The sequence below is a fragment of the Acomys russatus genome, chromosome 16, assembly GCF_903995435.1.
Source record: "Acomys russatus chromosome 16, mAcoRus1.1, whole genome shotgun sequence".
NCBI classification, from domain to species: domain Eukaryota; kingdom Metazoa; phylum Chordata; class Mammalia; order Rodentia; family Muridae; genus Acomys; species Acomys russatus.
In genome coordinates this window covers 27,657,511-27,685,448 of record NC_067152.1, presented here as the reverse complement: position 1 = coordinate 27,685,448, position 27,938 = coordinate 27,657,511, and the positions used below count along the sequence as shown (strand labels likewise).

Below are 27,938 nucleotides of genomic sequence, written 5' to 3'. Positions count from 1 at the left end.
ATTTATAAGCCTTGGGCAGTGGGGAGGGATTTGAGGGCAAATGTGTTTGTTTCCATGGGTCTGTGGGTGCTGGGGTACTTGATTTACATGCAGTGGTTCAGCAACCTCATTTACATGCAGTAGCTCATTACAAGAAGGAGAACACAGTACTTAATTGTCCTATGGGTGGGGGAAGAACTTCCAGGTATGGTTAAAGATCTCCTTAGCATAAGGTGGGGGTATTTCTAGGAATTCCCAGATGCTGGCCTCGAACTTACAGCGATCCACCTGCCACTGCCTCCCTTGTGCTGGGATTAAAGGAGTGTGCCACCACCGCCCGGCTTATTTACATTTTATTATATGCATATATACTATATATATATAGCAATAAAATTTACCATCCCACCAAACTCTCTCCTTCAGAAGGGTTTAAAAAACAGTTTGAGTCTCCCAAAAAGATACTTTTAAAAACTGACATCTTCCGGGAGGTGGTGGAGCATGCCTTTAACCCCAGAACTCAGTAGAGACATAGGGATCTCTATGACTTTGAGGCCAGCCTGGTCTACAGAGCGAGTTCCAGGAAAGACAAGGCTACACAGAGAAACCCTGTCTCGAATAAAAACATCAACAACAACAAAACCAAAAACCCCACAAACAACATTCTGACGCCTAAGGAATACAGAAATGGCTCTCAGTGGCACTTGGAAGTAAGAAATCTTACAGAGCATAGGCAGTTTAGGCACACAAGGCGGCACATGTTGCGCTTCCTCGCTCAGCCTCTGGATGGCGCCCCGAGCTGGGTTAAGCAGGGATCTGGACTAAGGGTCCTTGCGTCAGCTGCCGTCAAGACGTCACGTCTGGTCCCGGGCGGAAGTCTTCAGCTAGCCGACCGGGAAGTAGCTTAAGACCGGGCAATGGGAACTCTGGAGGTCTCACTCCGGGGCGAACCCGAGGCCACCGTGCCCCCGCGGTAGAGCGAGCCTGGGTGGCGGGCTCCGGGGTCCTGAGGCGAAGAGCGTCGGGGCCTGAAGTGAGACCTTAGAAAGAAGCCTAGAATCCACTTTGGTGGCCCCTTCCCCCGCCCGGGAGTCCAAACTGTCTTAGCCGGGCTTTGCCCCGGAAGCTGGTTCTTTTGGTGTCATACCATTCCCAGAGGGAACGGCGCGGACAGGGATTTTCTTCTTCGCCCCCTACCACCAAGGCAGTGAGTTTCCTCGGGCCCGAGGTTCAGGGACGCTGATTCTTCTTAACATCGTCTTCTCTCCGCTGCCGCAGGCATGGAGGGGTCTAAGGCGTCCAGCAGCACCATGCAGGTGAGCTTCGTGTGCCAGCGCTGCAGCCAGCCTCTGAAACTGGACACGAGCTTCAAGATCCTGGACCGGGTCACGATCCAGGAACTCACAGGTTAGCCGGACTCGTGGGAAAGAGGGTCAGGAAGGTGGGAAATAGGCAACTTTAGAGACATTTGTTATAGGAGTCTCTGGCTTTTGTTTTCCTCATAAGGGGCATACAGTTCTGACATTGTCTCCAGAGTGAAGGAATATCCACATATAACAAACAGTTTCTTGAGGGTTTACAGTGTACCAGGTGTATTCCATTTATTATATCATTTAGTCTCAATAACAATCACCGTGAAAACCAGGCTCGGTGCCTCCCATCCATCCATAATTGCAGCACTCAGGCATAAGCAGGAGCTGCGTCAAGTTCTAGGCCAGCTTGGGCTACAGACAAGACCCTGTTTCTAAAAATAAGACGAGAAGTGCCATGGTTACATCCTTTTACAGGTGAAGGATTGCGATTTAGTGACATTATGTGACTTGAACTTACCTGACGTCCAGCTAAGTGTAGGAGAGTCTCAAAACCTGCAGCAGTGAGAGAGGTGACTAGGGAGTTTTAACAGGTTCGTGGGCCTGGCATTACCCTTGGCTTTGTCATATCTCTCTAGGCTTTAGTTTATTTATTTTTTTCATTATTACTATTATTTATGTGTACGGGTGTTTTGCTTACATTTATGCCTGATGCCCAAAGAGGCCAGAAGAGGGTGTCAGATCCCCCGAACTGGGGTTAACAGGTGGTCGGGAGCCACCATGTGAGGGTTGGGAATTGAACCTAGGTCCTCGGCAAGAGCAACAAGTGCTCTAAACTGCTGAATGATCTGTCCAGCCCCTATTTTAAAACAAAACAAAACAAAACATATCATCATCATCATCATTATTATTATTTCAGACAAAAATCTCACAATGTAGCCCTTGCTTGGCCTCAAACTCATATTGTCCTGCCTCTCTGCCTCCAGAGTTCTAGGATTAAAGGCATGCGCCACCACACCTGGCTTGTTTTTTTTTCACGTTTTTAAAAGTTGTTGTGCATTGAAAGTGTTAATGGCCTGGCGGTGATGGCGCGCCTGTAATCCCAGCTCTCAGGAGGCAGAGCAAATGGATCTCTGTGAGTTCAAGGCCAGCCTGGTCTACAGAGTGAGTCCAGAATAGCCAAAGCTACACAGAGAAACCGTGTGTGTGTGTGTGTGTGTGTGTGTGTGTGTGTGTGTGTGTGTGTGTGTGTGAGGGGGACGCAAAGTGTTAGAATGGTAAAGATCGGAGCCGGGCGTGGTGGCGCACGCCTTTAATCCCAGCACTCGGAGGCAGAGGTAGGCGGATCGCTGTGAGTTCGAGGCCAGCCTGGTCTATAAAGTGAGTCCAGGATGGCCAAGGCTACACAGAGAAACCCTGTCTCGAAAAGCCAAAAAAAAAAAAAAAGGAAAGAATGGTAAAGATTGGGCCGATGCTTCATCTCCCAAGTGTTGGAGTAAAGGTATTGGCTGCCATGTCCTGGCCTTACACGTAAAATCTGATACATTTATGGGGCGCCATTTGATGTTTGAATACGCATATGACGTTGAAACCAGGGCTAGCACGTTTCTCTCTCCCAACATTGATTGTTTCCTTGTGGCAAAAACAGTCATACCTTCCCTTCTAGCTTTTTGCGACTGTGCCCTTCATTACGCTGCCCATAGTCAACTCTGTACCACAGAACACCAGAACTTGTCTCTCCTGTCCCACTGACCTGTGGACCTCTATCTGTCCCTCTTTCCTGCCATCCACAGCCCCTAACAACCATATGAATGGGACGATTTAGTGCTTGCTTTTCTGTGCCTGGATAATTTCACTTAATGTATGCCGGGGAGGCAGAGGCAGGTGGATCGCTGTGAGTTTGAGGCCAGCCTGGTCTAGGCCAGCCAGGGCTAAAACAGAGAAACTCTGTCTCAAAAAACAAAACCAAAAGGAAAAAAAAAAAAAAAGCTGGGTGGTGGCGTATACCTTTAATCCCAGCACTCGGGAGGCAGAGGCAGGTGGATCCAATGTGAGTCGAGACCAGCCTGGTTTACAAAGTGAGTCCAGGATAGCCAAGGCTACACAGAGGAAGAAACCCTGTCTTGGAAAACAAAACAAAACAAAAAAACTGAGTAGACTTTCATTGTGTACATATTAGGTGTGTTTTGTTGTTACTGTTTTGTTTTTGAGGCAGAGTTTTACTGTATAACCCAGGCTGGCTCTAAACACAGGATGGAATTTCCTCAGCCTCCAAAGAACTAGGACTGTAGCCACACGGCCCTGTACCAGGCTCTCCGTTGCCCTCTCCCAATGCCAGGGTTTGAGACAAGGACCTTGCTCATGCTAAGACAGATGTTCTGTCATTCAGCCACATCCCCAACTCTACACTCTCTTTTTTTGGGGGGTCGGGGGGGGGCTGTTTCAAAACATGGTTTCTCTGTGTAGCCCTTGCTGTCCTGGACTCACTTTCTAGACCAGGCTGGCCTCGAACTTGTGAAGATTCGCCTGCCTCTGCCTCCTAAGTGCTGGGATTATGCATTCTTTTTTTTTTTTCCAAGATTTATTTATTATTTTGTATACATGCTCTTCCTGCATGAACACCTGCAGGCCAGAAGAGGGCACCAGATCTCATTATAGATGGTTGTGAGCCACCATGTGGTTGCTGGGAATTGAACTCAGGACCTGGGGAAGAGCAGTCAGTGCTCTTAACCTCTGAGCCGTCTCTCCAGCCCACCACTCCACGTTCTTGACACATAGAAACAGACAGGTTGTAGCTTCCCAGAAAATTCTTCCCCACCCCCCAGAAAATTCTTTTATTCCTTCCCAGTTAGTATAGCGGAAGAGGGTACTAAGTTTTGTGATGGGAAAACTTAAAATATAGGGCTGGAGAGATGATTACTGGTTAAGAGGACCTGAATTGAGTTCCCAGTGCCTCTAAAAGGTTTTTAATATATAATGAATCCCTACTTGCCTGTCACTTAGTTTCAGCAACTACCAACATGCGCTTAGTGATGCTTGGTCTGTAGACCCGGCCATTGCTCTCTACTTTGCAATACCTGAAGTAAATGTCTAGGCCATGAAGGCTAATTCTTTCTGCGTGATTCTTAAAATCATGACACCTGTTGTGCTTTTAGGAAGAGGGGGAAGAAAACAGATTTTTCTCTGTGTAAAGAATAAGAAAAGGGGGCTGGAGAGATGGCTCAGTGGTTATGAGCACTGGCTGCTCTTCCAAAGGTTCTGAGTTCAATTCCCAGCAGCCACATTGTGGCTCATAACCATCTATAATGAGGTCTGGTGCCTTCTTCTGGTGTGCAGGTGTGCATTGCAAATAGAGCACTCATATACAATAAATAAATTTTAAAAAGAAGAAGAAGAAGAAGAAAAAGAAAAGGAGCCAGGCATGGTGGCACATGCCTTGAATCCCAGCACTCGGGAAGCAGAGGCAAGCAGATCTCTGTGAGTTCCAGGACAGCCAGGCTAGTACACAGAGAAACCCTGTCTCAAAAAAAAAAAAAGAAAGAAAGAAAGAAAAGAAAGAGGCTGGAGAGAGATGGCTCAGTGGTTAAGAGCACTGGCTGCTCTGCTCTGCTGGAAGACCTGGGTTCAATTTCTAGCACCCACATGGAGATCCACAATTTTCTCTAATTCCAGTGCCTGGGTTTCATACACCCTCACACAGACATATATGCAGGCAAAACACCAATGAACATAAAATAAAAGTTAAACAAATAAACAAGCAAGCAAACAAACAAGTTATTAAGAATAAAAAAGGCCAGGAGTGGTGGCACAAATCGTTAATCCCAGCATTCAGGAGACAGAGACAAGTTCTCTCTGTGTGTTCAAAGCCACTCTAGTCTATCTACATACTAAGTTCCAAGCTAGCCAGGGCTACACAGTGAGACCCTGTCTAGAAAGAGAGAGAGAGAGAGAAAATGTGGTAGCCTTGGGCCTGATAATGATGCTATTTGAGATTCTTCCCCATGCTTTGCAAAGCCTCCTGGTTTGATGAGACTGTTTCTGACTCAGGATTTTCCTTGCCCTTAGCTCCATTACTTACTACAGCCCAGGCGAAACCAGGAGAGACCCAGGAGGAAGAGGCTAACCCAGGAGAGGTAAAAGAAGTGCCCTCTCCCCATCCTCCTCACAATGTCCTAAATGGCAGGCTTGACATCAGAACACCAGACTACAGACTGGATTTCTGCAGTGTTCAGTGCCTCCAGACTTTGGGAGTTAATAACTAAAGCGTGGTTTATAAGAGATATTCTAGCCAGACACGGAGGTGCCCACCAGTAATTTGAGCACTTGGGAAGCTTAGGGCCTATGGAACACAGATTTGAGGCCAGCCTGGGTTACATGGTGAGTTCCAGACCCGCCTGAGATACACAAATGAAAAAGAAGACAAAAACAGGCCTAGGGATGTAGCTCAGTAAAGTGCTTGCCTAACGTGCACAAAGCTCTGGTGTTTGGATCCCTAGTGCTATATTAAACTGGGCATGAAGGCAGGAGGATCAGAAGTTCAAGACCATCTTTATATATATAGCAGGTTTGATGTCAACCTTTATGCACGTGACCCCACTTCTAAAAACAGACAACAAACATATAACCAAGTTGAGGACTGGGCTTGTAGCTCAGGGATGGTGTTTGCCCAGCAGGTACAAGTTCCTAGATTTAATCCCCAGCACTGCAGAAAAAGAAAGGAAAAAGAAAGTTGCTCATGGGGTCCGCTGTGGATCGTTGGAGGTACCAAAATGAACCCCAAAGCAGAGGGTGCCTGAAGAAGGCGTCCATTAAAGCAGGGAGTTATATAAGGCCATCCAGATGGCTCAGCGAGTAAGGTGCTTGCTACCTATCCTGACCTGATGTGAGTTTCTAGGTGCACTCATGCACGCGCGCACGCGCGCGCGCACACACACACACACACACACACACACACCCAGCACATCAGGATCCTAGAAATTGGTTTAAAATGTGATTATAGGCCAGCCTAGTGGCTCATGACTGGAATTCTAGGTACTTGGAAGACTGAAGCAGAGAGATTGTTGTAAGATTCCAGCCAGCTTGGGCTCAGAGCCTAATGATCTGAGTTCAAACCCTGAACCCCACACAATGGAAAGACTCCTACAAGTTGTCCTTTGCACTGTGGCATGTGCATGTCCCCACACAGAAATAAAGGAATGTAGTTAAAAGGTAAGTGCCTAAGGCCCGAGATGAGCTGCCCATTATTGGGGTTGCCTCAGCCATTCTTGGTCATATCTTCTGGCCTCTATGGTTAGTGTCTCCATTCACAAACATTATCTTGTTTGGACAATGGGTTGTATACTTACCACAGACATGAAAGATTAGCCATGTTAGAATATGTCATTTTTAAGTTTTAGAGCTGTCAGCGATGGGGCTTGGGGTGCCCTGAGTCCAGTCTCCACTACTGCACAGCGATGGCGACAGTAACGATAGGGAAGGTTTTCATTACCAGAGGTAGATGTTGTAAGTTGTTCTCCTTTTTCGGGGAGCAGGTCAATTAAGTAGAAGTTATTGATTTGGGAGAGGATCCAGTACAGAGCGGAGAAGGCGGATGGGAAGGAAAGGAAGTCTAGGAAGTACCAGTGGGCACCTCTGAGGAGCAGCATCCTGTTAGAGGGCGCTGGCCTCACCCCTGGGATTTATCTTGCCAGAATAAGGGAGTATTATCCACCCAGCTGTCTGTCATTGGGAAAATCCAACCATAAGTAGGTTGGGGGCTGTTCATTCTGGCCACATGCTCTGCAGGCAATCTAGGATCAAGGCCAGAGAAACCTGCAAAGGAGCGAAAGAGTCAGGCAGCTAATCCACTGATGTTAACATAGAAAAAAAATGTAATAAAACTGTCGACAAAGGCATGTAGTTCTGTTACTTTCAGGCCCGCTGCTTGCTTGCTTTTCTTCTCTCTCTCTCTCTCTCTCTCTCTCTCTCTCTCTCTCTCTCCTCTCTCTCTCTCTCCTTCCTCTCCTCTCTCTCTCCCCTCTCTCTCCTCTCTCCTCTCTCCTCCTCCTCCTCTCCGCTCTCCTCTCTCTCTCCTCTCTCCTCTCTCTCTCTCTCCTCTCTCTCTCTCTCTCTCTGTTTTTCAATACAGGCTTTCTCCGTGTTGGCCTGGCTGTCCTGGATTCACTTTGTAGACCAGGCTGGCCTTGAACTCACAGAAATCTGCCTGCCTTTGCCTCCTGAGTGCTGGGATTAAGCCTGCTTACTGCTTTCTTTTCTTTTCTTTTTTCTTTTTAAAAACGATTTATTTTATTATGTATGCAGTATCTTGCATGTACACCTGCACACCAGAAGAGGGCACTAGATCTCACTATAGATGGTTGTGAGCCACTGGGAATTGAACTCAGGACCTCTAGAAGTGCAGACAGTGCTCTTAGCCGCTGAGCCATCTCTCCAGCCCCCACTTACTGATTTCTTAAAGTGCATTCAAGAAACATTTTAATTTTTTTTTCTTTCTAAAAATACATAGAAGAAAGAAAAAAAGTTGTAAGTGATCTACTTGTGCTATGCCAAGCTTCACTGCAGCCTGCGCTGCTCTGCCTCTTGCCTCAGACCATGACTCAGGGTATTTGTGTCCCTAACTGGGAAGTGTTGAGAAAATGCAAATTGAGCCACAGATAAAGTATATCCTTAAAGCAGTCATCAAATGGTACTAGGGAGTTGTCTGGGCTGTAGGTCCTTTCTTAGTTTATATGTACAATGACTATGTCTAGGTCTCCACTTTTTTTTCTTTCCTTTTTTTGTTTTTTGTTGTTGTTGTTATTTTGTTTTTTGGGGGGAGTTTGGTATGGTTTTGGGTTTTTGTTTTTGTTTTGTTTTGTTTTGTTTTTGAGACAGGGTTTCTCTGTGTAGCCTTGACTATCCTGGACTCTATTTGTAGACCAACCTGGCCTCAAACTCACAGCAATCCCCCTGTCTTTGCAGACCTGCCGAGTGCTGGGATTAAAGGCATGCACCACCACACCCGGCTCCACCTTTTTTTTTGAGACAGTCTAACCTGGACCTGATCCTGCAGCTTGCAGATTAAAGGTGGCTGCATAAGCTGGGCAGGGAGGAAAGTCCGCCCAGTTTTGTCATACAGGTGCACACCCTGCTCACCCTTGGTTTGTTGTTGAGTTCTTTTTGGGTTTGTTTTTGAGACAGAGTCTCTCTTTATAACCCAGGCTCCTGTGCTCTGTAGACCAGGCTGTCGTTAAACTCACAGACTTCTGCCTGTCTCTGCCTCCCAGAGTGCTGGGATCAAAGGCGTGCTCTACCATGATCCTTTTGTTTGCTTAACTGTGGGGATCTGAACTCTGGTCCTCTTCCTTGAATAGAAAGAACATTATCTACTTAGCCGTGCCCCAGCCCAGGTACCACCCACTTCTTCAGCTGCTCTGGTTTATCAGGTTTTGTGGTTATCGATCTAGGCTGAAGGTAAATCATCTTCAGGCTTTTGGGGAAACAGACTCCACTCGAGGTTGCCAGGATTCTAATGCTCTCTTATTTCTTTCTCAGGAGCCATTTCTTGAAACTCGCCAGGATGGTGTCTCTCGAAGGTTCATCCCCCCAGCCAGGTGCTTACTATTCCTCAGTCCTCTGTTTCTTGCCAAAGGCCAAGGGAACTTAGTTAAACCTACAAGTTAGAACTTGGGGCCAGGTGGTGTAGATGAATTGTCATCTAGCCTTTTGGCTCTTTTTAGGAAAGATGTGTTCCCTTATACCTGGCCTGTCACCTTCAGCATTGATTTTTTTTTTCCCCCTGTAGCCAGTCACAGGGGTTAGTACTGGTAATGGTGACATGAGGGATGCTGAGGGGGCAATGGAGTTTTTTTTTTTTTGTTTTTTGTTTTTTTTGAGATGGGTTCTTTAGAAGTTTTTAGTAGAACTTGTTAGATGTTTAGGCTCTTAGTTCTCACTGATAGGGCAGGTAGAAGCTGCTGTCAAGGAGCATAATATTAAAAATTGGTCTTCCTGGTCCCCTTCCTTTTGCTGTAGGCATACATTGTCAGTTTTTGATGCCCTCCCCCCTTTAGTGTGTCCAGGCTAACCTGGGGCTCAGTAGTGCCCTGTGGAAGACCAGCATGGCCTTCCCTTGGGAGAGAGGTCCCCATGGGAGGTCCATTTGGGCTAGGAGTGAGTATGCACCTTGAGGCCCCCTCAGCCAGTGCTTGAGAGTTCTCGGCCACTGGCAGAACAGTAGGTGGAGGAGGCCTCTCTGCTCCCTCATGTGGCCCATGGGCGGGGGGCTATCTGCAGGATGATGTCTACAGAAAGTGCTAATAGCTTCACTCTGATCGGGGAGGCGTCTGACGGTGGCACCATGGAGAATCTCAGCCGGAGACTCAAGGCAAGTTGGCCCCATTTCACCGTCAGGAATTATGTGTGACTGTTACAGGGGGTGGCTGGACAGGTGGCCTGAGAGAGGCCCTACCCTGACTGTCCCGTGCTTCTTCCAGGTCACCGGAGACCTCTTTGACATCATGTCGGGCCAGACAGACGTGGACCACCCACTGTGTGAGGAATGCACAGACACCCTCTTAGACCAGCTGGACACTCAGCTCAATGTCACGGAAAACGAATGTCAGAACTACAAGTGAGGACCGCCGGGGCCAGGGTTTGGGCCTGGGAGACTGCTCGGCCCTTACTGCTCCCCGTGGGCCTGTGGAGCAGCAGGTGCCCTCCAGTCAGCGGACCACGTTCGTGTCCTTGGCAGACGCTGTTTGGAGATGCTCGAGCAAATGTCTGAAGATGACAGTGAGCAGCTGCAGAGGGAGCTCAAAGAGCTGGCCTTAGAGGAGGAGCGGCTGATCCAGGAGCTGGAGGATGTGGAAAAAAACCGCAAGGTAGTGGCGGAGAACCTGGAGAAGATCCAGGCTGAGGCGGAGAGACTGGATCAGGAGGAGGCTCAGTGAGTGCCCTGCTCTCCTGCACCAGGAGAGGGAACGCTTTCCAGCTGGCTGTTGGCTGATTCCGTCAGCTGTCAGTGCCGTGTCTGCTCCAAATACTGCATGTTACGTCTGGGCCTGTGTCCAGGAGAGTATCGGGAGGGCCGTAGATGAAGGCTTAACATGAGGAGTGAACAAAGGACGTTGGTTGGGTCACATGGTGGCAGCAGGGCTCTGGAAACGCCGCTTTTGCTTGGGTCAGTTGAGTGGTTCATGGGCTGAAGTGCTTTCTGTGAAGCTGATGACCTGAGGTCGGTCCCTGAGACCCCTAAGGTGGAAAGAGAGACTCAGCCCCACCCACACACAAGTAAATAAATGCAGTGAGAGCCCCACTCTTGGTTTTTCTGTGTAACTCAGGGTTTTACTGTGTAGCCCTGGCTGTCCTAGAGCTGACTCTGTAGACCAGGCTGGCTGACTCACTTTTCCCCCTTTGTTTTTTTGAGACAGGGTTTCTCTGTGTAGCCTTGGCTGTCCTGGACTCAATTTGTAGACCAGGCTGGCCTCGAACTCACAGCAATCCACCTGCCTCTGCAGACTTCCCTAGTGCTGGGATTAAAGGCGTGCGCTACCACACCCAGCCTGAGTCTTTTTTTTTTTTTTTTTTTTTTCCTATATCTTAAAATATGGGCATCTGGAATTTGAGCCTTTTTTTTTTATATATACTTTGTAGTCAACACATTCCTCTGAGAGGAACCAATGCCAAGTGTACAGAGCTCTGTAACTAGATGTGTCTCTATCACTAGAGTAAATCCTTCAGAAGAATAATGAGAGAGAAACTGCAGCTTTCAGAGTCAGCCTTTCCCGGTCCCTTTGGCTGCACACAGGTACCAGCGGGAATACAGTGAATTTAAAAGGCAGCAGCTGGAGCTGGACGATGAGCTGAAGAGCGTAGAGAACCAGATGCGGTATGCCCAGATGCAGCTGGACAAGCTGAAGAAGACCAACGTCTTCAATGCCACCTTCCATATCTGGTAATGACAGCTGCTAGGGGTGGGGACGGCCACATCCGGGAACCCTTAGCTGTTAGCAACACACCAGGGCCACCACCTCCCCATAGAAGAGGCACTGGGGGTCATCTTCATCTAAGCCAGGTTTCTGTCATTCCTTGCAATAGGATAGCTAGAATGTGGGCTGTGCGGGCGTGCGTTCTTGAGTGTGTGCGTGCATGTATGCGTGCATGTATGTGCTCGAGCGTGCACGCATGCACAAGTAGGATTTTTGTAGTGCTGTCTTCCCCCCATGCCCACCAAATCCTGTTGCCAGATGCTTTTTTTTTTTAAGTGTCTTATTAGCTGTCCCAAATTGTTCACTGTGCCTACAGAGAAAAGGAGGTTATAAAACTTGAGATTTCCCACTTTCACCCAAAACCTAGCATGAATACCTCTCCTGTTCTTCAGGTCCATATACCTAAGCTCCCCTTGGCACTTTAACGGGACGCCCCAATCCCAAGGCATCGCCCTTTCTAGCTGCTTCGATGCCAGCGTGGGACCCTGAGAGTCACTGAATATGCTCGCGTTCCTCCCGACAACAAACAAACAAACAAAACCAAACATCAAAGCTAAGCAAAGCCACCAAGCGGCACTGGGTCTGCCTCCTAGCCTTCTCTCTTTTAGATGTATTTACTTTTATGTATATGAATATTTTGCTTGCATGTATGGATGTGCACAAGGCACTGTTGGATGCCCTGGAACTGGGTTAAGGATGGTTGTGAACCACCATTTGGGTGCCGGGAATTGGACAAGAACTCTGTAAGAACAAGTGCTTTTAACCACTGCTCAGCCATCTCTTTAGCACTTTCTTTCTTGTCTTAAATCTGTCCACTTCCACCGTGTGGTGACACATTCCTTTAATCCCAGCACTCTGGAAAGCAGAGGCAGGCAGATCTCTGAGAGTTCGAGGCCAACCTAGTCTACACAGTGAATTCCAGGACAGCCAAGGCCATTACACTTAGAAGCCCTGTCTCAAAATAAACAAACAAATAAATAAAATAAGATAGAAAGCAACCTATTTCCCTCCATCTCAAGACTGCTATTCTTTTCCAGTTTAGATGCCCAACAACATAACCTCCTTCCCAGATCATTTCTTACCCAGTAAGTAAAGCTGTCGCTCACAGATGCAGATGTACGCATGTCACTCCCCTATCTGAAATGCTTCAGTCATTCCCTCTGCCGTGGGGATGGATCAGTTCCAAATGCCTTAATAATGGTAACTCTCTAGTTTCATATCCGGCCTCTCGCCCCTTTACACTCAGTTTCAGTCACAATAAGATCCTTTCAGTTCTTTCAGTTCACCACTCCCTTGCTCCTGTTTCTGTGCACACGGTGTTCTTTGCCAGGAACCACTCCTCCTCTGTAGACGTCCACTTCACCTCTCAGCCACATCACCTTCCTCCGGGGGAATTTTCCATGCTTCGTCCCTAAACCGGGAAGGTCCCCTCATGTGCTCTCCTGGCACCCTGGGCCTGTCGGTACCACACTGTATCACTCCTGCCTGTTACTTACGCATTCCTTCCAGACCAACAGTAACTGGTAGGCTGCCATTGTCGGCTTGACCCTCGTGGTGCTTACCACAGTGCCTTCCGCACAGCAGACACTCAGCATTACTAAGTCAATAGTAGGTGAATGCATGAATGAGCCTGGCGTTGATAACGCAGCGCCAGGGGCTGGAGGAAGGCTCAGCTGTTAGGGTCACTGGCTGCTCTCCAAGAGACCCAAATTTGATCCCCAGTACCCACACTGAGCTCACAACTGCAGTTCCTCCAATCCCAAAGGGTCCGAGTCCCTCACCTGGCCTCTGGGCACTAGGCATGCACGTGGTACAGTGGCATGCCCATACATCTAAACGAGAGAGGGGCAGGAGGCAGACCCAGTGCCGCTTGGTGGCTTTGCTTAGCTTTGATGTTTGGTTTTGTTTGTTTGTTGTCAGGAGGAATGCGAGCATATTCAGTGACTCTCAGGGTCCCACGCTGGCATCGAAACAGCTAGAAAGGGCGATGCCTTAGGATTGGGGCATCCCGTTAAAAGTGCCAAGGGGAGCTTAGGTATATGGACCTGAAGAACAGGAGAGTATTCATGCTAGGTTTTGGGTGAAAGTGGGAAATCTCAAATTTTATAACCTCCTTTTCTCCCCTGACCCCCTTTCTGCCTCTCTCTCTGTGTAGGCACAGTGGACAATTTGGCACAATCAATAATTTCAGACTAGGTCGTTTGCCCAGTGTTCCTGTGGAATGGAATGAAATCAATGCTGCTTGGGGCCAGACAGTGTTGCTGCTCCACGCCCTGGCCAATAAGATGGGTCTGAAATTTCAGAGGTGAGAAAATGCAGCTCTGCCATAGCACCCTGGGAGAGGTGTGTCTGACAGAATCTGTCTGTGCCACCTGGCACTGCTCCACCGTAGCAAGAGCCCTTGCAGCCGGCAGACCAAACTTCCGGTGGGTGCATCTGGCTCATGCCTGTGACATCACAGAGCACTCATCAAACTATGACCCCAGCGGTGGTCCCCAACAGTCTCCAGAACCTAATTTTTCCCTAAGAAAGTTTCAGACTTTGTTTTTAAAAATCGACTGGGGCATCCGATCTTTAGATATTGGAACATGATATCGGGGTCTACAAACGTGTTGACCCTCATTCATAGCTATCCTGGGACAAGGGCAACCCAGGCCACAGTTAGATGCACCTTCTAAACCAAAATGCGTGAAGTCAAACACCTGTAATCCCAGTACTGGGAAAGCTAAGGGAGGAGGATCCAAAAGGTCAAAGTCAACTCGGCCTACACAGGGAGACCCTGTCAGTTAACAAAACAAAACTAATTTGTTGAATGCCCTGCTCCCATCCCTATTATATAATAGATGGAATCTCTAAGACTTTAAACATGGACTCCACAGGGAGTTGGAATTGGGTGAGAATAATAAATAATAAAGTCTTGGGTAAGACGCAGATTGAAAATTACTGGGTGCAGCCGGGTGTGGTGGCACACGCCTATAATCCCAGCACTCAGGAGACAGAGGCAGGCGGATCTCAGAGTTTGAGGCCAGCCAGCCTGTCTGCAGAGGGAGTTCCAGGGCTACAACAGGAAGACCCTGTCTCAAAAATCAAAAAACAGATGACTGGGTTGCAGGTTTGCAATAATCACTATACATCTCTCTGTACCCCACTTTAGGTACCGACTTGTTCCTTATGGAAATCATTCATATCTGGAGTCTCTGACAGACAAATCTAAGGTACTCTGGGAGGTCCCATTTTTATTGGCTTGGAGATAGAGCACTTGCCTAAAGTATACAAGGCCTTGTGTTTCTTTAAAAAATAAAAATAAAAAAGGCTTAGTTTTTATATCAGCTGACATTTTTTCAGTTTCTCAAACTATCTCATAAGGAGCCAACTCTCGTTCAGACTTAGTTCTTTGGAGGAACTGCCTTTTTTTTTTCTTCCAGCCTATTGGAAAGGGGTCTGGGCAGATTCGAGGAGAGCATGTACTTGAGGGTGGGGAATATACTGAAGCTCAGTAAATTTCCATTGGTAGGGAAGCTGCCAAGGTTGGTGTTTGCCAGTGGCTGTTGGAAGTTGTTAAGGGCTATAGAAGACATTGGTCAGCTACAATACCTGTTCTGGTGGGCGCAGACAGCTTGGGTGGTTGGAGGGCAGGGCAGGACTGGGAACAAGCCTGTAGCCAGTTTTCTTTTCCTGGGCAGGAGCTGCCGTTATACTGTTCTGGGGGGCTGCGGTTTTTCTGGGACAACAAGTTTGACCATGCAATGGTAGCTTTTCTGGACTGTGTGCAGCAGTTCAAAGAAGAGGTGGAAAAAGGCGAGACGAGATTTTGTCTTCCATACAGGTGAGTGTTCACACTGTATCCCCTGTGTGAGTCTGTAGCAGAGACTAAATGAATTAAACATAGACTGTAAAGGTGGCAAACACACACACACACACACACACACACACACACACACACACACACACACACACACACACACACACACACACAAAGCCGGGCATGATGGTGCACACCTTTAATCCCAGCATTCGGGAGGCAGAGGCAGGCAGATCGCTGTGAGTTTGAGGCCAGCCTGGTCTACAAAGCCAGTCCAGGACAGCCAAGGCTACACAGAGAAACCCTGTCTCAGAAAAGAAAAAGACAGACAGACAGACAGACAAAAACAAAACCCAAAACAGTACACAATCACATGACATTGATGGGCAAGGGCTGATTTGGAGTTGCAAGCAGAACAGTGTGTGACGACCACCTGGTCCCTGAGTAAAAGAGCATAGTCTTAGGTGGTGGTAGAGGTTTTCTTGGCACAGAGCTCAAGTTTGCAGTCTCATTTTGGAAAGGCTGGCCCGGCATAGAGGCCAGCTCAGAAGCCTGGGAGATGGGGCACACCTGTAATCCCAGCACTTAGGCGGCTGTGGCAGGAAGAATGCGTTCAAAGGTCAGTCTGTGCTCTGTAGTGAGGAGAGGGGCAAAGTTGAATTTTCTTGCACCCTACTACAAAGTTTTTATTTCCTTCTGCCTCCCTTTCTGCTCCTCGAGGCCAGGGATGCCTGGGCAGACAGTGAAGAGCACTGTGACCTTCACTCCCCTCCTGCTCCAGACTTCTCTTCTGTTGGGGCGTGTGTCCTGTCCTTGACTCTACAATGACAATGAGGCTCTTGTGACAGCCTTTGATTTTAGGCTTTCAAGCAAATCCAAAATACACTAGTGGTACTTCTTTGCCAGGCATTCTTTATTAGATAAAATGACGTGAATGGTCTCATGAGCGAGTCCCTGCCCATTTGCCTGAACTGACTTTGTGGCTCTGTTACTGATGGGCTCTGCTGTGTCTGCAGGATGGACGTGGAGAAAGGCAAGATTGAAGACACTGGAGGCAGCGGCGGCTCTTATTCCATCAAAACCCAGTTTAACTCTGAGGAGCAGTGGACGAAGGCACTCAAGTTCATGCTGACGAACCTCAAGTGGGGCCTTGCCTGGGTGTCCTCACAGTTTTACAACAAGTGACCCGCCCTCAGGGGACGCTTGCCTTTGAGGTTTTACATCTTGTTTGCTTTGGAAAGATGCTTTAAATTAAATTGGGGTAATATTAAACCACATGTTTACAATACCAAAAGCCACTTTATTTTAAAATATCATGACAGATAGTTTCCAGAGTACAACGCGCCGTGTATAGCGAACAGCCCTGCCATGGTTTCGTCTCAACCCCACGCCTTCCTATCCCTCTTTCCCTTCAAAACAACTAATTTAAATTTTTTTAAGTTGAATTGACATTGATGTGTTTTCACTGGATTTTATCTCTCTCAACTTCCTGCACTTAAAGTATGAAGCAGAAAAGTTTTGAGATGATGTTTGTGGCCCACAGTTGGGTAATGGGAAAGGACACCAGGTCAGGCGGGAGTGTAACCCTGTCCTCATTCCTCACCCAGTTCCAGTGCTGAGTGCCTGCTCTGCTATCTGTTGGAACTACAAAATGGGATTTGATACTGTCTGAGACTGTGGAGAGATTTAATTATTTGTAATAAAGGATTTGCTACTGTCTGTTAATTACCAAGATGTGCGCCTATATATGTTTTTCCTTAAAGTGAGTGTTTTGTATTCTGGAAGAATTCTACAGTCACTTGTGTAGAAATTCTTTGAAACATGTCTTAGTTTAAAATAAAATAGCCGGGTGTGGTGGTGCTTAGCCCCAGCACTCAGAAGGCAACAAGTGGACCCGTGAATTCCAGCCTAGCCTAGTGTATAGTGAGTCCAGGACAGCCAGGGCTGAATACAGCCTGTCTATAAACAAACAAACAAACCAACAAACAAACACAGCTGTAGGGGAGGAAGGGAAGAAAGGCTGCTTCGGAGATACTCAGTCAAGGTTATCCAAAAGTCTGTTTTAAAACCCTCAGAAATACTTATCTCTCTATCTGATATTTCCTATTAGTCAGATTAAATTAGGAAAAATTAAATGTCTTGTTAAACAAAAATGAGCCAATTTCATAATCTAACGCTGTCCAACCCTTTGACGTTTTCAGCTTACCATGACATGAGGGCCATGGTCTCCTCATCCCCACCCCCATAACTATCTCTGATGTAGGGGGGGAAAAAGTGCCTGAAATTGGAATACAAAATACTGTTCAAAGGAAACTTGGGGTTTTTGTACCCTGAGTATGAAAGTAAACAGAAAAAAGAATACAGTGACAGAAGGCTGTGTGCCTGGGCTTTGGCCAGCCTCATGTGTTAGAGGAAGCAGCAGTCCTCAGAGCTCTGGCTGCCTTGCAGGGAACAGGCTGCTGTTGCCCAGGAGTGTTTGCTCCCACGCTGTGAGTCAGGATTGCGTAAGAGACCTCAGCAATGCTTTCCGAGGCAATGCCTGTGATGTTCTGCAGATGCTCTACAACCTTTGAAAGATAGATTTCTTTATTACTAAGTAATCTCAACATATTTTAGGGCACACACACATGCTCAAACATAAATACTTGCTTGAGATATTCTCTCAAGCTTCATAAGCTTCCTTTTTCTGAACATAGTAGGAAAATTAAATCCAGATTCCTGTTGCTGACGGCCAAGTGTCATTTCCCTGATAGTGTAACATGGCCTCTTTCGTAACTATAAAGGGAAAAGAACAAATGGGACCTGGGCTTCTATTATCAACTTCATAAAAGAAAATGGAAACATTTACATCCTACTTTAGTTTTCCAACCCTCCCTTCTTGATTGACCACCTAGTCCCTGGGTCCTGGCGCTTCTCTTCCACAGACTGTCTTCTGTGTCCTTTAACTGGTGGGGGAACGCTTTCTATTAAACCAATTCTGACCATGCTGGTCCTGCTCAGCGTACCTGGCTCCAACATTCATGGTTTTGAATGAAAGCACTTGCTGCGATGGTTCCAACTGCCAACAGCATGAGGTCTTCCTTCACAGAGAGAAACTTTTCCCTGAATAATTAAAACCATATTCAATTTGGAGCTAGTATGAAATGTGATCCTAAATTCTGAGCTAATAGAACTTCAACTCTGAGCTGCTGATAGTGATCATCTTGGACTTTTAGACACAGAAAAAAAGCGGTCAGATAATCAATAGCTCGACTGGGATTAAAGCATGCAGCTTGTTTCGTGAGTGGCTGACAAATCTCTTGTTGTTCCATCTGCCTTCCTAACAAATGTAACTGAGGCTTTGGCCAGCCTGACTTTACAGTAATCAAGTACTTTTGTCAAGTTTACAGCCAGGTGACAGGCTTTTCCTCCCTCAAGTGACTATAAAAGCAACCCAGCGCTCTCCAATTGTAAGTAGCTGCAAAGAAAGAACTAGAAAAGAAAGAAGGTTAGTTATTGGGAGTAATTTACATTTAATAGTGAAATGTTTAGTCATCAGCATCTGAACCACATAATGGAAGTTAATAAGAACCAACTAACATGTGCTGGCTTCCAGTGCTGGGAATGGGATTTACTAGGCAAGCCCTCTGCCACCCACGCGCCAAACCGCAAACTCCTCCTGTTCATATGGTCTGTCCCCAGCCATGCATCCCCAGAAGGCACTTACCCTAGGAACGGTTCTTACCCTTGCAGCTGACTGGGTGTAGAATTCTCAATTGAAGCCCTCAACAGGCTCTCATAGATGGGTTCATGCAGAAGGTAGACCAGGTCGAGGAGGGTCAGGCAAGTGGCATGTAGTTGTGCGGCTGGGACCAAACAGCCATTGTAGCCTACACAGAGTGTGAGCATGGGAGGGAGCGTGAAGTCCTGTTCTCTGATCATGATCTCATGACATACAGCTGTTTAGTTGCTAATGTGCTTCCTGGTTGTTAGACTCTACAATGGAAGAGCTGTTCGCAGTTTTCTTTCATTTCTTTCCTTCCTTCACTGTGTAGAGCCCTTGTTGGCCTGGAACTTTGTGTAGATCAGGCTAGCCTCAAATTTAGAGATCCACCTGCTTCTGCCTCCCGACTGTTGGGATTAAAAGTATGTGGCCAGAAGGTTAATTTTATTTTTATTTATTTGGTTTTTCGAGACAGAGTTTCTCTGTGTAGCCTTGGTTGTCCTGGACTCACATTGTAGACCAGGCTGGCCTCGAACTCACAGCGATCCACCTGCCTTTGCCTCCCGAGTGCTGGGATTAAAGGCGTGTGCCACCACCACTCAGGCAGAAGGTTAATTTTAAAGGACAGTTCTCCATCTGTAATATATATGTACAATTACAGTACAGTTGTTCTGACTTATGCTTCTCCATAAACCCAGCTCTTGAATCCTGCAATAAGAAAATGCCTACTGATTGCAGTGTGATGGTGCATGCTTTTAATCCCAGCTCTTGGGAGGCCAGCCTGGCCAACAAATGGAGTTCCCAGACTGTCAGGGCTGTTACACAGAAGAAGGAGTACCCAGTGAATCCAAATAGAAAGCAGGTGCTGAGACCTCTGTGCTACCTTTGCTGACCAGTGCTGGAGGGAGCAACTTCAGTTATCCAGAAACACACAGGCTGCCTACTGCTCTTCACTGATAGGCTGTGTCCCGTTCCCAAATCCCTGGGCACATTTGCTTTTTGCCTGCTATGGACATCTCCAACCCTTATCTCCTGACACCGTTTCATAACGTACCTAGAACTTCAAGGAGCATCTCCACGTACAGCAGAGGAGTGGGCAGATTTATCTGGAAGTTCAGCGACTTCAGGACGTCAAGCTCGGACTCCAGCAGTTCCTCTTTGGTGTACACATAGCCAAGCGCCTGGAGGAAACTCAGGACTGTGATGTTGCTGACAATCTGAGCAAAAAACAAAGCAAAGGCAGAGAGGTGGCTGGATGCAGGTCCTCTGCCCTAGCAGCCTTTCCCAAGGCGCTTCAAGCTCAGGGTCTTCTCTCTTGGTGACCCCACTAACTTATGCAAGCAGGGCCACAGCTAGCCCGCGGTCTCCTTTCCCCCAGTCATTGCACATCCTGGATTTCCCTTCCCTTCTGGCTGCTCCTTTCGCCCTGCCGCCCCCACCCCATTTTCTTTGTAGCCACCATCCTCCACTTACCAATTTCGTTTTTTTGTTTTGTTTTGTTTTGTTGTTTTTTAAGACAGGATTTCTCGGTGTAGCCTTGGCTGTCCTGGACTCACTTTGTAGACCAGGCTGGCCTCGAACTCACAGCGATCTGCCTGCCTCTGCCTCCCGAGTGCTGGGATTAAAGGCGTGTGCCACCACAGCCCAGCTTCCCACTTACCAAATTCAATAATTCATTTTTCTCTAAATAAACTTCCTTGACCCTCCCAAGGCTGATGAGGTTCATTCTTAGCCCTTTATTTATTCTATTTTTATTTTATTTTACTTATTTTCCATCCTGTTTACACCTTTGCCTTTTCCCACTAGGTAAGGGATCCCTTGAGAGCACAGGGTGTTTTTTACTGTGGTAGGCATGGTATCTACTGCAGCATCGGGCCATAGAAGAAACTCAATAAATACTTGCTGAATGAGTGACTTTACTGTACAGCCACTGGATAGTGATGTAGAAACATTTTATCCTTTTTAGGTGTAATCATTTCGCCCTTAACGCTGATAGGCATGTTGGTAATTCAGGTACCTTATGTAAACTGTCCTTAAGTCCAAGGGGAGGAAAGGTGACCTGTATGAATGATGGCATCCGTCCAGCAATTATACTTTGGGAACAGAACTGCAGGCTATTTAATAAGTGCCTCTGTGTGCCTGTGTGTGTACCGAGCTCTGCTTAGGAAGCATAATTGCCCTCTGGAATTTCCACATGAGTAGTATTGCCTAGCTTAGCAGTGCATTTCTCACAGCCACCTTCAGTAGCTGCTCTCTCTCTCTCTCTCTCTCTCTCTCTCTCTCTCTCTCTCTCTCTCTCTCTGTCTCTCTTTCTCTCTCTGACACCCAGGTGCCCACGAGCAACGCAGCTCCTTACTTTGTAGTGGAAAGACAGTTTGCTGGCCAGCTGAACACATGACACCAAACGGAGGATAAACTTGTTGAAAAGCCTCTCTTTGAGAGCCCTCCAGCCCTGCAGTTCTGCCTTGTTATTTCTCAGCTGGAGTGTGGCTTGCTGACAGATGTTCTCTGCCTGCTTCACCATAAACCTGTAAGGGGCGGGGGAGGGAGAGCATTCACAATGACACTAACTGAAGGCACTTTGTGCTGCAGACATGCGACATCTCATCCTGCCGGGTATCAAATGCTAAGAGAGCTGCATTTGCCAGTAAAGGAGGGTGCGATCCCAGCCAGCCTCTAGGTAAGGGGCAACTAGTGCTGTGTGAAGATCTAGAAGCGCCAGCCATTGGGGGGCGGGGGGAGGGGAAGGCAGGGGCAGGGAGGGGGGAGGCAGGGGCGGGGCACTACCACAGAGACCTTATGCGCGGCTTTACCTTTCTAGGATTTCTACAGCCTGGTAGCTCACAGATTTCTCCAGACACCACTGTTCAGACAGGAGAAAAACAAACTCTGCCAAAACAGGAAAGAAGATCTTAATTCAAAAGATGCAACCCAAGCCATTCTGTTAGCTCTTGGCATTGTGTAAAAGCCATGATGGAGCTGAGAGAAGAGGGTCAGGAGGTGAGAAAGATGAGACTGGAACAAGCGAAGCTGAGCAGGTTCCTTTGCTGCCAATAGGCAGATCAAAGGCATGGAAAGGAGGCCGCCTCAGGGCCAAAGTCAAGGGCTCACCAAGCCCCTCCGTGACCCTCAGCCTTTTTGTGAGTCTCAGCGGATAGAAGGTTTGGTCAGTTACACACAAACATATACCAGCTGGCCTAGTTGGGCTCTACTTCATGCTGGGAACCCCTCCCTCCAAGGAAGATTCTCGGATGGATAAAATCCCTGACCCCTATATTCTGTTTTCCGTGGAATGTTGGCAGGACCTGAGAGGCCCCTCCTGGAGCCTCCACAGTCTTTATGACCCTGTTTGTTTAGTAGCCGCCCTCTGCAGAGCTCCCACGGCTTTACAAACACAATTCACCTTGCAGCTGGTCCCCACCTCTCCAGCACCAGTCTGCTGGGTAAATCTCTAGTGTTACTGTGGAGTGCCTTGTTTGGAAGAAACATCCCCTAGCTCAGAGAACATAGCACAAGCTAGAGGGAAAGAGTCATTGGGAGGGTGAGGAGGGTAAGATACTTTGGCAAGATTTTATCCTGCTTCTGTTTCCCTTTGAAAGAACAGCCCCAGATAAAATTCTCTTTAGCTTGCAGTATCATTAGAGGGTGGAAATGAGGGTAAATGTCAGTTCTCAGTAGAGAAAACTGAAGACCTCAGAACCTTTACATTGATCAGCAGAGAAGTAGAGAGTGAGTGTCCTTTACCCCTGCCTCTGTGCACACAATCACACTGCCATGTGTCTTCTGAGAAACTCTGACTTTCTTAAAAGAAAAATAGCTTATCAGGTATGGTGGCAATGCCTGTAATTTCAGCAGGTGGAGGCAGGAGGATCAGGAGCTCAAGGACATCCTCACATAGTAAACTGAAGGCCAGCCTGGGCTATGTGAGACTCAGTCTCAGAAAAAAAGTCAAGCTATCACGTTACACAGAGAAACCTTGTCTCAACACACACATACACACACACAAGAAAAGCTATCACAAGACAGCTTAGTACTTAACATAAATTGCAAATAGATTTATACACAAAGCCTTGTTACAAAGACCACAGCCCTAGGAGCTCAGCGTTAGGTAGTGCCCTGGCTAACACTGTCTATTGAGGAAGAGAATTAAACCTGGCTGTATGTTCTCAGCCAGACCTTTGTTTTGTTTTGTTTTGAGACAGGGTTTCTCTGTGTAGCCTTGGCTGTCCTGGACTCACTTTATAGACCAGGCTGGCCTCGAACTCACAGTGATCTACCTGCCTCTGCCTCCCGGGTGCTGGGATTAAAGGTGTGCGCCACCACTGCCTGGCCTCGGCCAGACCTTTGACCTTAGATGGAACTTCCTAGTTCAAGGGGTCCATGATCCCAGATCTTTGATTTTGGATTTCTTAGGACTTACTCAGGAAATAGGTTTCCATTTTTGTTTTAATTTTATTTTCTCAAGGAAACTGAATTTGGCCTAGGCCGAATGAATCATAGTCACACCTTGCTCTTGGCTACACCTCCTCTACTATACAGGAGACCTCTCAGTCTCTAAGCTACAGCTAGAGCTCTGCCAAATTTCTGTAACCTTCTTTTACACCCCTGCTACTTCCATTTCATCATGCTCTCCCTGAAGTTTCTACAACTTGCCTTCGACTTTTCCCAGTTTGCTAAAAGGATTACATCAAAAGCCAGCAAATATTCCAAACTGTTAAGTAACACGGTCTTCTAGCCTTCACTTGTGCTGATGCCCTGGGAGCATCTCAAACAGCTGACCACTATCCCTCCAAAACTCCTGTTGGCTTCAGAAACATTTGGTTCTGTACCTATGTCCCCAAACTATGGTTTGTTGGCGGGGTTTTGTTGTTATTGTTTTATTATTTCACTTTTTAAAATATTATCTTAAATCGTGTATATGTGTGTGAGTGCAACACTTTTGGTGGCCAAAAGAAGCTGTTGGATGCCCTGGGGCTTGAGTTAGAGACAGTTGTGAACTGCTGCATGTGTGTGTAGGGAACGGAACTTGGCGCCTCTGGAAGAGCAGCACAAGCTCTCAATTACTGATCCTTCTCCCCGGTCCCTTGTTTTATCTGTGTGTGTATGTATGTGCGTATGCATGTATGTACACCACATTCATACAAGTGTCTGCAGAGATCAAAAGAGCACGCTGGGTCCTCTGGAAGTGGAGTTACAGGTGATTGTGGACCAACCTGTGTGGATGCTGGAAATTAAATCTGGACCCTATGAAAAAGCAGCAAGTGCTTTTAACTGCTGAGCCTTCTCTCCAGCACCTTGGTTTGGTTTTTGAGATAGGATGTGGGTGTATCTCAGGCTAGGCTAATGTGAGACTTATATGTAGTTCACGCTCGCCTAGACTTTGCAATTCTCCTGCCTCAGCTTCCTGAGTCCTGGGATTATTGCAGGAGCTGCCACCTGCAGCTCATTGCTTGCTGACTCGTCCATGTTCCAATTCCTTGAGAACGAAATGTTTCCCAAGGAATTGCCTTGACCCGCTTCTCTTCTCTTTCTGGAACTATCATGAGAACAATTTTAAAACCTTATTTTTAGTTCTGACCTTTTTAAACAGTCTGTTATTAACCTTCCTCTAGATGGTCTTCAAATATCTTGTTTTGTTTTTTTGAGACAGGGTTTCTCTGTGTAGCCCTGGCTGTCCTGGACTCTCTCTGTAGACCAGGCTAGCCTCACAGAGATCAGCCTGCTTCTGCCTTCCTTCTGAGTACTGGGATTAAAGGCACAGAGCACCATGCCCAGCTTTCTTCAAATATCTTAAACTCAGTAGATCCAAATCAAAGGGCACATTTCCTTGTTTTTTTGTGTCATGTGCATGTGTGACACCACTGTGCTCCCAAGTCTCTGAGGTTCAGCCCTTTGACAGTCATCTTTACCTTCTTCATTTCCTAAATGAAAAGTTGGGTTTCTAGGGTTGGCCTCTGGGATATTTTAAATCCATTCTTGCCTCGCCCTGTTGTCTATCACTGTATCATAGGCCTGTTAGCACAGACTACAGACAGGCTCCTCTTCTAGCTCCTCCAGTCAAGCCCATCCTTTATACCACATACAAAATCATTTTTACCAAGGCAAAAATTATAGCTACGCTGCTTCCTCATTTAAATTTCAGTGTCTCGCGCTGGAGAGATGGCTTAGCAGTTAGGAGCACTGGCTGTTCTTCCAGAAGACTTGGGTTCAGTTCCCACCACCCACATCAGGTGGCTCACAACTGTGAATAATTCCAGTTTATCTGACACCCTCTTCTGTTTTCTAGCACTAAGCACACACATACACGGGTGCAAAAACAAAAAACAAAAAACAACAACAAAAAACCCATATATACAAATAAGTTAAATAAAAAAAAAATAACAAAGTTGGTCTTGGGAGGCAGAGGCAGGAGGATCTCTGTGAGTTCGAGGCCAGCCTGGTCTACAAAGTGAGTCTAGGGCAGCCAAGGCTACATAGAGAAACCCTGTCTCAAAAATCCAAAACCAAACAAAATTTAGTATCTTCTCATTTTCCTTCTAAACCAAGTGTAAAGTCTTCACCCTTGAATTCAAACTTCTACTTGGAATACTTCCAAACTTCCTGGTTTTATTTTCTATTGCTTTTCCACGTGTTCTGGTCAGCCTAGGCTACAACTGTGTGATCTAGGCCCCCTCCTCCCTCCTGTCTTCCAAAATTTTGCTTAAGGTATCATTCAAGGTGTACCTCAAATGTCACAATCCCTGGACCTCATCTTATCACTCCTTTAAATTCTCATAATGGCTTGTATTTTCTACGTCAGTTACCCTAACCGTACTTGTACCTACTTGTTCATATGTTTAATATTTCCACCCAAAGATTATATAGTTTGGGAGCAATGACTATATTACTGTTTCATCCGTGTATACCATGCAATGACAATAAGAAGACTCTAATAAACATGTTTATAAAAAGATTAAGGGGCTTGAAAGATGGCTCAGCAGTGAGGAGCACTGGGTTCAATTCCCAGCACCCACATGGCAGTTCACTGTTCCAGGGAACCCTCACACAGACATACATGCAGGGAAAACATTAATTCACATAAAATTAAAAATTAAAAAAGAAAAAAAAATTAAAAAAGAAAAAAAATTAAAAAAGAAAAAGCCGGGCGTGGTGGCACACGCCTTTAATCCCAGCACTCGGGAGGCGGATCGCTGTGAGTTCGAGGCCAGCCTGGTCTACAAAGCGAGTCCAGGACAGCCAAGGCTACACAGAGAAACCCTGTCTCAAAAAACCAAAAAATAAATAAATAAGAAATTTTTAAGAAGAGCCAGGCATGGTGTTGCACGCCTTTAATCCCAGCACTTGGAAGCCAGAGGCAGGTGGATCTCAGTGAGATCGAGACCAGCCTAGGCTATGGAGAGAGTGCCAGGACAGGGCTCCATACAGCAAGACCTTGTCGCAAAAAAGGACAAGGGGTTGGGGGAGGAAGGGAAGAGAAGCCGAAAAGAGAAATCAAGTGTCAGAGTGCTGGTAAGCCTCATTCATCACTCATAAGCCCCAAGACCTAGCATAAAAGGAGTACTAACAAAATATTTTTGAGTGAAAAAGGTCAGGGTTCCCAGGACTCCCATAATAAACCCGATTCCCCACTCGGCATCCACACCCACGATCCGGGTCTCCCTGAAGCTGCCCATCCGTCCCGCAGCCTCCATCACTGCTTGCTCATTCTGCTGGGCCAAGTGAAGCAGAGCATTTTCAATGGTCTCTGTGGCAACCGCTCCAAACTGGAAGTCACTGGAGTTAGCCAGTCTTGGCCTCAAGGCTCCTTCCATATTCAGAAGTCTTTGGGAGCACAAAGACAGTTGATGGGATCTATAAACTGGCTTCCTTAGCTTATTTCCAGAATCTTCTGCCACGCCTTGGATTCTTCCTTTCCTTCCTATGTTTGTCCTCGCCTCAAATCTGAGGAAAACGTAATTCCCACCACGGCATCGAACTGTTACCAGCTTTTCGCGCCCCAACTGCCACGAAGCGCTCAGCCAATCAGAAAAGACAGCCGCTTCTCCCCTTTCCTGTCCCTCCTCTAGGGCAGAGAAGCCCTGTGTCTACCCAGAAAACTCCACGCGTACTACAACTCCCAGAGGCCCTTGCGGAAGCTAAAGACTACAATTCCCGGCGAGTTCCGGACTCGACGGCTTAGGGCGGAGCGGCGACATGGCGACTCCTGGAGCTGGTGACCCTCTGGATGCAAAGAATGGAAATGCTCCGTTCGCTCAGCGCATTGACCCGTCGCGAGAGAAATTGACCCCTGCGCAGCTGCAGTTTATGCGGCAGGTGCAGCTTTCCCAGTGGCAGAAAACACTGCCACAGCGGCGGACCCGGAACATCTTGACCGGTCTGGGCATCGGGGCCCTGGTAGTAGCTATTTGTATCCGTCCTGGTTATACCGTTTATGGGGTTAGAGAAAAGGAAACAGGACGTGTAGTTTCTAATGTGCGGGCAGAATGGGGTTAATACCTAATCTTACTATCTACGCTGCTCTTAATGGTTTAATAATAACAACCGAGTTAGGGGTTCAAAAAGAGCAAAAGGGTGGCACTCCAGAATCATTCATTTGGGGGACATAACAAGGGTGGTAGAGGAAAGGCATGCCCATATGGTTTGTGGTTTCCTGAACCCACCCCGCCAGATGGTTACACCTTCTACTCAGTGGCCCAGGAGCGTTTCCTTGATGAGCTGGAAGATGAAGCCAAAGCTGCCCGAGCCCGCGCTCTTGAGAGGGAGAGAGCGGCAGGACCCTAACTGTATGGGCCATCTTCAAACTGCGGGAGCCCCTGTCCAGTGACGCCTGGTGATCTCGCAGCATCACTGGCTTACTAACTTCGGACCATGATTGAGCCCAAGAAGCCACAGACTATGCAGTTGGCCGCTGCCAAAAGGGGGAATTGTTCGTTTCACACGCAGTTTGTACAGTTACCCAGCCCTTTCTTATTTCCTTGTTTGAGAGGTATGCGACCCTTGCCTTTCCCCCTAACTTTGTGGTTTTACCTCTTCACCTCCCAGGGACCCAACTGTTAAGGGGAGGGTGTGGCATATGTGCAGAGTTGGAACCCAAAGTGGGAAAGATGGGGTCACGTTAAGACTAATAAAAAAATGAGTCATCTCTCCTGAAGCCACGCTAGTGTGTGGGGGCCGAGGGA

The 27,938-nt window shown here is 47.2% G+C and overlaps 3 protein-coding genes across 4 annotated transcripts; 2 read left to right on the top strand and 1 right to left on the bottom strand.

Moving 5' to 3' along the window:
* Positions 1 to 841: 841 nt before the first annotated feature.
* Positions 842 to 16,425, top strand: Becn1 (beclin 1). Of its 2 annotated transcripts, XM_051158687.1 has the most exons (12): positions 842 to 1,009; positions 1,255 to 1,383; positions 5,352 to 5,419; positions 8,820 to 8,878; positions 9,561 to 9,651; positions 9,761 to 9,897; positions 10,018 to 10,212; positions 11,074 to 11,220; positions 13,410 to 13,559; positions 14,409 to 14,469; positions 14,938 to 15,080; positions 16,073 to 16,425. In XM_051158687.1, the coding sequence occupies exons 2-12, from the start codon at positions 1,257 to 1,259 to the stop codon at positions 16,239 to 16,241; spliced, it is 1,347 nt and encodes a 448-aa protein (XP_051014644.1). In that variant the 5' UTR covers positions 842 to 1,009; positions 1,255 to 1,256; the 3' UTR covers positions 16,242 to 16,425. The 2 variants fall into 2 exon arrangements, with proteins under 2 accessions (XP_051014644.1, XP_051014643.1); XM_051158686.1 differs by having other exon boundaries at positions 9,607 to 9,897.
* A 641-nt stretch (positions 16,426 to 17,066) lies between these two features.
* On the bottom strand, positions 17,067 to 26,834 carry Cntd1 (cyclin N-terminal domain containing 1). The gene is made up of 7 exons (XM_051158685.1): positions 26,402 to 26,834; positions 21,573 to 21,648; positions 21,116 to 21,287; positions 19,814 to 19,976; positions 18,781 to 18,925; positions 18,062 to 18,158; positions 17,067 to 17,623 (listed from the first exon to the last, which is right to left on the bottom strand). Exons 1-7 carry the CDS (start codon positions 26,568 to 26,570, stop codon positions 17,456 to 17,458), a joined length of 990 nt encoding a protein of 329 aa, XP_051014642.1. The 5' UTR covers positions 26,571 to 26,834; the 3' UTR covers positions 17,067 to 17,455.
* Positions 26,835 to 26,911: 77 nt separating this feature from the next.
* LOC127200432 (cytochrome c oxidase assembly factor 3 homolog, mitochondrial) lies at positions 26,912 to 27,927 on the top strand. Its single transcript, XM_051158682.1, has 2 exons — positions 26,912 to 27,166; positions 27,428 to 27,927. The coding sequence occupies exons 1-2, from the start codon at positions 26,953 to 26,955 to the stop codon at positions 27,538 to 27,540; spliced, it is 327 nt and encodes a 108-aa protein (XP_051014639.1). The 5' UTR covers positions 26,912 to 26,952; the 3' UTR covers positions 27,541 to 27,927.
* Positions 27,928 to 27,938: the final 11 nt, after the last annotated feature.

Excerpts from the sequence above, each read along its gene's own strand:
- Becn1 (XM_051158686.1), top strand. The coding sequence starts at position 1,257 with ATGGAGGGGTCTAAGGCGTCCAGCAGCACCATGCAGGTGAGCTTCGTG. Across the intron at positions 9,898-10,017 it reads AACGAATGTCAGAACTACAA|ACGCTGTTTGGAGATGCTCG; the intron begins GTGAGGACCGCC and ends TGTCCTTGGCAG. Across the intron at positions 10,213-11,073 it reads CTGGATCAGGAGGAGGCTCA|GTACCAGCGGGAATACAGTG; the intron begins GTGAGTGCCCTG and ends GGCTGCACACAG.
- Cntd1 (XM_051158685.1), bottom strand. The coding sequence starts at position 26,570 with ATGGAAGGAGCCTTGAGGCCAAGACTGGCTAACTCCAGTGACTTCCAG. Across the intron at positions 18,159-18,780 it reads ACACCCAGTCAGCTGCAAGG|GGAAAAGTTTCTCTCTGTGA; the intron begins GTAAGAACCGTT and ends TTAATTATTCAG. Across the intron at positions 17,624-18,061 it reads ACCATGAATGTTGGAGCCAG|GTTGTAGAGCATCTGCAGAA; the intron begins GTACGCTGAGCA and ends TATCTTTCAAAG.
- LOC127200432 (XM_051158682.1), top strand. The coding sequence starts at position 26,953 with ATGGCGACTCCTGGAGCTGGTGACCCTCTGGATGCAAAGAATGGAAAT. Across the intron at positions 27,167-27,427 it reads GGCCCTGGTAGTAGCTATTT|ATGGTTACACCTTCTACTCA; the intron begins GTATCCGTCCTG and ends CCACCCCGCCAG.